This window comes from Pinus tabuliformis, chromosome 2_2, assembly GCF_031772625.1.
Source record: "Pinus tabuliformis cultivar Carrire ecotype Pingquan chromosome 2_2, CPIR1, whole genome shotgun sequence".
In the NCBI taxonomy this organism is placed as follows: Eukaryota; Viridiplantae; Streptophyta; class Pinopsida; order Pinales; family Pinaceae; genus Pinus; species Pinus tabuliformis.
The window spans coordinates 1,209,505,007-1,209,514,554 of record NC_142300.1 but is presented as its reverse complement, the minus strand read 5'-3'; the positions used below and the strand labels follow the sequence as shown (position 1 = coordinate 1,209,514,554).

General features: G+C 36.4%; 1 protein-coding gene across 1 annotated transcript in view; it reads left to right on the top strand.

Annotated features, from left to right (window-relative positions):
* The first annotated feature begins 6,454 nt into the window (after nucleotides 1-6,454).
* The window catches only part of LOC149197831 (calcium-dependent protein kinase 34-like), a 94,540-nt gene continuing 91,446 nt past the window's right edge, over nucleotides 6,455-9,548 (top strand). The window contains exon 1 of the mRNA XM_089405987.1: nucleotides 6,455-7,391. Coding sequence (XP_089262113.1) covers nucleotides 6,731-7,391 — 661 coding nt within the window. The 5' untranslated portion in view covers nucleotides 6,455-6,730. The remainder of the gene's footprint in view (nucleotides 7,392-9,548) is intronic.

Below are 9,548 nucleotides of genomic sequence, written 5' to 3'. Positions count from 1 at the left end.
TTTAGGCTTAAAGCCTAGGTATGATTCTTGGTCTCAGGGGCTATTTAAGGGATAAAAATAAAAATACTATTTACAAATATAAATAAATATTTTACAAATAAAAGTAAAAATAAAGAAATAAAACCTATAAAACAAAAAGGTAAAATACATTATATACATATCATTAGGCCAAGGCAGTGAAAAATATCCAATCTTCAATTGGGCGCTATTTGCAAACCAAATGTCCAAATTAGATCAAATGAGTTATGGTAGGAAGATAGGAACATATTGAACTCATTGAATCCATCCAAAATAAGAAAATCAGAAATTGACATGACCAAGATTCAATCAAAGGGTCCCCATAATGAAAATTAAGTAAATAATGGGGTGTTGTGTTTTTACCACAACATGACCTTCCTCGACAACCTCCATTTCCAGACACAAATATTTTGTCATTTTTATTGATGAATTCTCACAGAAGTGTTGGATATTCTTCATGCAAAATAAATATGATACATTCTCCAAGTTCGTAGAATTCAAGGCACTGGTTGAGAAAGAAACCGACAAGAAGGTGAAGGCTCTCAGGAGCGATAATGGGGGTGAGTACATGTCAAATGGATTAAAAAAAAATGTGCAAGAGAAGGAATTCCACAAGAGCTTACAACACCCCACAACCCACAACAAAATGGGGTGGATAAGAGAAAGAACCGTAGCATTGTGGGAGCTATGAGGGCTATGTTACATGACCAAGGCATACCTCTACGTTTGTGGGTTGAGGCATGCAATACAACGGTCTACTTGCAGAACTAGACTCCTCGTCGGATTCTTGGTATGATTACACTGGAATATTCCTTCTTGGGGAGAAAGTCGGATGTGTCGCACTTCAGGATTTTTGGAGCCTCTGTTTATTGCCATGTCTCCAAAGAATCAAGGAAGAAGCTTGAGCCGACAACATAATTGGGGGTATTTGTGGGTTACACAGAAACTCCTCACAACTATCGTGTGTACTTACCTTCCCTCAAAATGACAGTTGTGTGAAGGGATGTAAATTTTGATGAGGAGAAAGAAATGTGGTGCTCTCTTGAGATGGAGCATTAGATCCCACCAGAAGGGGAGCTTTTAGCTTCAAAGGAGGAGCCTCAGGAAGTTATGGAGCAGCCACAAGTAGAGGAGAAGAGAGTGGAGACATTCACTCAAGCAGAAACATCTAGAGAAAGCATAAAAGAACTAAGGAAGTTGATATATTTATGCAGAATGTGTGGGAGAATGTGGGAGCTCCTTCAAATTTGCGTAGGTACAGGAGGTCACCTGATCACTACACTAGCTACATGGCTCTAATGATTGATCTTAGGGACTGATCCATCCTCTTTTGAGAAATCAATAGATAAACTTGTATGGGTTGATGCCATGGTGGAGGAGTATGAATCCATTGTAAAGAATAGTGTTTGGGAAGTGGTCCCAAGACTGACAGATAAATAAGTTGTGGGTTTGAGATGGATCTTCAAGGTTAAGCATACAGTAGATAGAAGCCTAGAGAAGTATAAGGCTAGATTCGAGGCCAATAGGTACTCTCAAGTTGAGGGAATTGACTATGAGGAGAACTTTGCTCCTATAGCAAAGCACTCATCCATTAGATCAATTCTTGCACTGGTCACACAGATGGGGTGGAAGATCCACCATATGGATGTAAAAACAACATTTGATCTCAACGTATTTATTGAGGAGGAAGTGTACATCAAGCAACTAGAAGGTTTTGAGACATTTGATTGAGAGTCTCATGTGTGTAGACTCAAGCAAGCATTGTATGGTCTCAAACAAGCAGTCCATGCTTGGTATACCAGGATCGGCAACTATCTCACCAGTTTGTGCTTCACCAAAAGTGAAGCAGATGAAAACCTCTATCACATCTTGGTAGGAGGTAAATTGCTTATTATTGTCTTATATTTCGATGATTTAATTATAACTGGTGATGATCAGTTGATCAGATCCTGCAAGGAGGACCTTGCAAGGGGATTTTAAATGAAGGACATGTATCTCATGCACTACTTCCTCGTGTTGGAAGTATGGCAAGGTGATGGGGAATTGTTTGTCTCTCAAGGAAAGTATGCAAAAGAGATATTGCGGAGATTCTACATGGAGAATCGCAAATGCATGGAGACACCTTTAGCAACCAACTGGAGGAAGGAGGATGCCACTTCAGGTGAGGAAGTGGATGCTATCATTTATCAGCAACTAGTTAGTTCATTGATTTATCTTGTGAAAACACTACCATATAAGTGTTATGCAGTCAACCAACTAAGTCAAGCTATAGTTAGGCCAACCAAATTATTTTGGAAGGCAACTAAGCATGTTTTATGGTACCTCAGAGGAACTACCCACTTTGGACTATGTTATAGACAGACAAAGGGAGTGAAGTTGTGTGGCTTTAGAGATGTAGATTGGGCGGAGAGTCCATCAAACCGAAAGAGTACATCAAGTGGAATTTTTAGTGTTGGATCCTTAGATGTTTCTTGGTACAACAAGAAGCAAAGATCTATGGCACTCAGCTCGGGAGAAGCATAACACATGGTTGCAAGTTAAGTAGCATGTGAGGTGATCTGGATGAGAAAAATACTTGTGGGACAGTTTAGTCAGATGATGGATCCAACTGTGATCTATTGTGGTAATCAAAGTTTCATTAAGCTCTCCGAGAATCCTGTATTTTAGGATCGATCCAAGCATATAGATATTCGGTATCACCATTTACGGGACTGTGTAGAGGCAGATAATGTTGCTACAATACATTCCAACAGAGGAACAAGATGCTGACACTTTGACAAAGGCCTTGTCAAGAGGGAATTTCAAGTTACACAGATGTAGGATAGGGGTGGTTGATAATCCCTTTATTGCTAAGAGGGAGAATTGAAAAATGCAGTGAGAAAGTCTCAATTTGATTTTTCCTTGGTCAAATTGAAAAAAATCGAATTTCCACATCAAAAGGAAACTTGGATGCAGTTAACTTGTGTGACATGGCTTGTGTCACTCAGTTTACTCAGTAAATTCAAGTTAGAGGAGTTGGAGTTTAGTTAAGCATGTGTGATTGCTAATTTGTAGGTAATCAAGGTCATTTATTTCAAGTTATTTTTAGTTAAACTAGTTCCAACTATTGGAGGAACCAGTGAAAGGTCAAGTGTGCAGTGGAACTTCATTCTAACTCAGTGATCATCCAGTTAACTGATCAATCAACCCAAAATAGCTAGTGCATGCAGCAAATTTGAGTTCCCCAGCTATGGTGGAGATTCCATGGCAGTGTAACATCAGTTGTAGACTAGTCTTTAGTGTACAATGTAATCATATGATCAATCTTAGGAATTGTGCAGTCAATTGGAGGAAATTCTTAAATAATAGGGGCCCAATTTCCTCAGGAATTATACAAGGAAATAGGGGTTTATGTAGAGGCATAAATTCACTAAGCCTGGGTTTGAGCTTCTCAGTGAGCAGCGAGATCAGTTATTCACTTACACATTGTGCTCAGTTGAGCAAAGCAATTGTAATACATCTCTATTCATTAGACCAATGCAAGTAGGCAAAGGGGTTTTTAGCAGATTGCTTTCCCTTAGAAAAAATAGTGTGTGCATGTGTGTTATTTCTTATTGCATGTTTGTGATTGATGTTCTAAATTGTGAATTGAATTCTGCAAAGCAGTAGAGGAGGTTTGTGTCTTGTGATTTTGATTAAAATTTCATGAGCAGTTGCAAATCTACACCATAATTTCTATATTTTTTTGTTATCAATATTTTTTTGTTATAATTATTACATGTCAATTTAACATAAAATGAATTACACAATGTATATTATCAATAATATTATTTTTACATGTCATTTCTCAACTTTAAATTAAGTTCATACTTACATATCTCTAAGTAATTTTTTTAACTTTTAATTAATTTATCTCTCTATATAAATTGATGCAAAATTAAGGTAGAAATGTTTTGTTATTACTATTTTTTAATGTGTTAATATAAGTATTATTTATTATTATTTATAAATTTAAAGTTACTTGACATCTCCCTATACTCAACTATAAAATGCCTCTACACGCAATTGATACATTATTAGTTTTGTCATTAATTTTCAAATTAAAAATTAAAAATTAATAATTTAAAAAATTATATATTTTTTAATTAAGTCGTGTCTTTATTTTGGAATAAATCTTTCATAATTTTAATTTAATTATCTATAATTATTAGGTAGATGGTGAGGATTTAACCTCCATGGAGTATTCTAAAATATTTTTACCAATAATTATTAGGTGGATGATGTGGAATTAACCTCCATAGAAAACTCTAAAATATTCATAACAGAAATTAAAAGTTGAGATTTATCTCAAAATTAGTTATGTTTTTCCCCCCTATTAATTAAAAGGATTATTTAAAAATTTTGGCATATGAACAAGTGTCATTTGAAGTAAATTATGGTTTTTTTGGGCATGTGATATTAATAAGCCATGGTATTGTGACAAAGTCTATTTACATATTAAGAATCTACATGGTAAAGTGGAGGCAAATCTCCACGGTTAAGAAAAGCACTCCATGTTTTTTTAGATGTATATATGTTTAACTTATAGGAGTTGTCTTTAGTGCTACCTTTTGGTCTTTCGAGTGTTGGAATCCGACCAAAAAATTTGAGGTGAAATCTTGATTTGTATTATTTAAATTGGTTTTTTGGCAGTATATATGGATTCAACACCCTGAAAAACCACTAGGGCCACTTGGATTATGCAGGGGTTACCCATCAAGCTTGTGATTTCAATAAATTCCTGCCCGAATTTTGAGAAATTAGACTAGAAAAACCCACCAGAAAAGCTTCCAAAAAGTCACACTAAAGACAACTCTTAATTTATATATTATTTTTTTATAATAATAATAAAGTTAAAATTTAGTCAATTTTATCATTTTGTTAATTGTAGCACGTGAGATGTTTAATGAAGTAAATATTTTGACATTTATTATAAATTGATGCCTATATGCATTTACTAGCCATTTACCTTATATGGTTGTGCTTGTAATTTAAATTTTTAAAATCCAAGGGGCTTAGAATAATTGTTGATAAAGTGTATTGTTAAGTTACTTTTTATGTGAATGTTACTAGTTCAAAATCATGTTGGTCTAACTCATATGGCAACATAAATATTTAGTCTCCAGGTCTCTAGTTCAAATCTCATGGAGAAGGGTTAAAGGTGGGGGCCATTTATGGGGACAAATTTGTCACATGGGATGTCAAGGCAACACTGAGCCTCACACAATCATAGTGACATTTTCCTAAGGAGTGTCTAGTTTGAGCTCCACACAATCTTGGTGATAGTGTCCGAAGGGGTGCCTAGTTCGAGCCTCACAAAATCCTAGCGACAAATCTCATGGAGAAGGGTTAAAGGTGGGGGCATTTATGGGGACAAATTTGTCACATGGGATGTCAAGGCAACACTGAGCCTCACACAATCATAGTGACATTTTCCTAAGGAGTGTCTAGTTTGAGCTTCACACAATCTTGGTGATAGTGTCTGAAGGGGTGCCTAGTTTGAGCGTCACAAAATCCTAGCGACAGTGTCCCAAAAATATCTAATTCGAACCTCACACAATCCTGATAAGAACCTCACACAAGTGGAAAAACCATTTCTCCATTTAATATTGAATTGATCCCAACCTAAACTCATCTTAATCACCATCACTCTTCTCCTTTAAAATACACTAATATACCACTCACATATGATGCATGATTGAAAGAGATAATTCCCTCTTGCTCATACCAAACCTTTTAAATGTTTGATTTATTGATAGTAATATTTTGCTTCATGACTTCATTTTCAAAATGTTGCAGCTTTTACCAAAGTGCAACCTATGGAGTCTGTGTTTTTCTATTTAAATGACACAATTATTTCACCAATGTCAAACTTAGTGATAATTTTTTTATAATAGAATTAATTCAAATGTAAGCCTAATTTATTTGCAGAAGTTATATTGTATTTTTTGTATTTTTTTAATTGAATTTTTGTATTTTTTTAATTGAATTTGCTTAAAATTTAGTTTTTTGAATTCTAAATGTTTCATAATTTGAATACCTCAATATTTTTAGGTGTTCCAACATTATAAATAACAAAAAAAAATCACAATTTAAATCCGAGATTCTTTCACCAAATTCATTTCTGAACCTATTATAATAAAAAACAACACCTGTGCAGAATACATTCAAACTGTTTCATTTATAGAAAGCCCCAAGAGAAGGAGGGGAAAAAACCGAAAATTCAAAAAACAGAGTAAGGAATCAAGAACCTTCCTCGGATATGACGAGTATTTGTTCTGTCCAATTCAAAGTAAAGCCTCGAATTTGCTACATATTTCATGACATGACTTTAATGTTTTAGCATCTCCTTTTAATGGAAATGTTTCTATCAGCTTCACAATCAAGCTGGGCATCCCTGCATCTTCTTTAAATGGAAATATTTCCATCCGCTTCACAATTAAGCTGGGCATCCCTGAACATCGTGCTCTGGTTGACCACCATCGTCATCCATCTTCCTGCGTCTCTTGCTCATTGAAATCTGTTCCCTGGCCATTTTCCAATATCACAAATTTTGTAAACATTCTTTTCTGTTCAATTACTCCTTTGGTATCCTCAGTCACCATTTTGCATCGCAATTCCCATTCAAAATCACGCATCCTCATTCAGGAGCTGTCGCTGATCAATAAAACTCAGTTGGGTATCATTACAATCAATGGGGAACATTCAAGGCTGTCGTGGTAAGCGAAGCTACCCTGAGCAGGGAAGGCGTCAGAATAATATTCGTGTAAGCCCTCACAATGCAGCTAGACGTGCCCCTCCAGATCCTTCTTCATCAAAAATCCCCACAGAACCAGAACAGGAGAAAGGACGAATCCTAGGCAAGCCGATGGAGGATGTGAAGTCCCAATACGTTCTTGGCAAAGAATTAGGAAGAGGACATTTTGGGGTCACATACATGTGCACCCACAAGCAGACCAAGGAGCAATATGCCTGCAAATCCATTGCAACCAGGAAATTAAACAGCATTAGCGATATAGAGGATGTCAGGAGGGAGATCCAGATCATGCACCATCTGACCGGACAGCCAAACATAATAGAGTTGAAGGGTTCTTATGAGGATAATCAATCTGTGAACATGGTCATGGAGCTCTGTGCTGGTGGGGAGCTCTTTGACAGAATTATTGCCAAGGGGCAATACAGTGAGAGAGCCGCTGCTTCACTATGCAGGACCATTGTTAAGGTGGTGCACACTTGCCATTCAATGGGTGTCATGCACCGTGATCTCAAGCCAGAGAATTTTCTGTTTCTCAACAAAGAGGAAAACTCACCTTTGAAGGCCATTGATTTTGGCCTTTCAGTCTTCTTCAAGCCAGGTAAGCCACACTTCCATTACTTTAATTACTGAAATTGCAATTGTTAGCTTAAGAAGTTACCATCATTTCTAAGCGATTTCTTCCTATTTAAATGTCTCCTTTTACCTACCCATGGCATAAGTTCTAATTTGGTAATTTACTCTCCCTGAGTTGCTTAAAAGCAGCCGATTGTTTTAGAAAACTTTCTAATTGGTATGTATTTCATAGGGAGTTGTCTAACAAGCTCCAGCTACAATTTTGCTGGAGGGTGAATTTCTTGCTGGAATCGGGTGAGAAATTTTTCTAGAAATCTTACTTTAGGAGTGTTTAAATTGTTTTTCTATGGCAGAAACGGATTCAGCACCATCAAAAACTCTGTGACGCCCAAAATCCTAAAACTTAATAGCTGTAACCCAGATTTTCAAAAAAATTTGCTAAATTTTCTCAAAATCGTACCAAAATTTTTATTATTTTCCCGAAAAAATTGACAAATTTCACTACTCTATTTCATTCTAATACTTCAGATAACAGGAAAATCGATGATTAAAATTGGTTAAGAAAACATAATGCTTTCTTTCACAAAATTGGAAATACAATAATTAAAAATTGTTAAGAAACATAATGCCTTCTTCATAAAGGAACAACTCATGATAGTTTTAAAATTACAAATATCTGTATAGCTTACATAAACAAAAAATTTCTTCATACCTGGTTGCCAAACATGGCCATGAAGATGTGTCATCCAAGAATGCAGTTTTTCTTTTTTTATTTTTATTGAGAAAGTGGGTTAGAATCCTTTCATTATACAAACTTTGAGAGGGAACACATAGAAAGTGAAAAAGAGTTGATAAAATTGTAAACAACTATCAAAATTAGGTATTCAAAACATTTTGAAAACAAAGATGAGCAGAGTGTTTTACAGTATTCATATTACAAGTTACATATTAATATCAGCACTTTTGTGACTGAAAATGTCAAAATTACAGCATCTAATTAACAGATTCAAAATTATAAATTTTAGCTTGGGAATCAGCTCCAAAGATCTTTTTTATATTACTGGAATATATTTAATTGTAGAGTAAGAAATATTAAGAAAATTTGATAAATATGAGTGAAATCAAATAATTGATTTTTTTTTCAAGATATTTTTTTTTTGTAAGTTCCGGTGGTACTTTTCTATTTCTATTTATCTGAAAACAAGTTGAACCATATACATCGTTTTGGTGGCCTCAACTTGCCCAAATGGGAAACCAAGTCTGTTGGCCACCTCAAGTTATTATAGGCCATCCAGTAGCAAAAATTAATAAGTTTGTCGATCCATGCTAAATAAACCTCGCAACAACAAACACTAAACATGTTCCAACCTGTCATGAAACTATTGAAAAGAAAATACTATCCTCAAAAACGAACAAACTAAACAACTACAAGAACTAATCTTTTCTGTCTTCCACATTCTCAGGTGCTGCTGCCGCGTCCCCCGTTGCTGGAGATAACTTCTTCAGTTGTTGTTGGATTTCCTCCAGCTTGTTGTCCTGCATGATCATTATGATTTGCAGGTTTTTCATATCTTTCTTAATATTTGGCATGCCCTGGGCGAGTTCTGCCATTTCGCCCGCTACCTGTTCCAGCGCCTTGGCAAGTAAGCGTTTCAGCACCCAGTATACGTGTAAGGCTTGCTTGTAGAGAGTCATCCTTCCCCTGGTGTTTCCCAGGTCTGGAATGAGATCTCCCCATTCCTCCATCTCAGGCTCAGAGTCTCCTTCCATGACATTGTCTTCCATTTCCTGAATGAGCTGACGAATGTCAGCATCAGTTCCTTCTTTATATGCCCGTGCAGCCTCTTGCACTGTTTTCCTCATGGTTTTCCTGCTACGCCTTTGATATGCTGGTGTGGAGGTCGTCGGGTCGTTTCTGCCTGGCTAGCTTTGTCGTCCTCTTCCTCCACGACCCCTTCCTCGACCTGGGTGTGCCATCTTACTCTCTACAACCGCCTGTTTACCATGACCAACAACAAAAGTTAGATTATCAGAAGTTACTCTTATCCCCATCGCTTGTATATCCCTTTCACTGATTTTTCCCTCCCCACTCCAGGTTCTCTCGATGGTCTGGCTACTCCCTGGTCTCCCTCCCCTTGGGCAAGACATGGGAATGCCCTCAATTGTCCTATCCCCCTCCCAG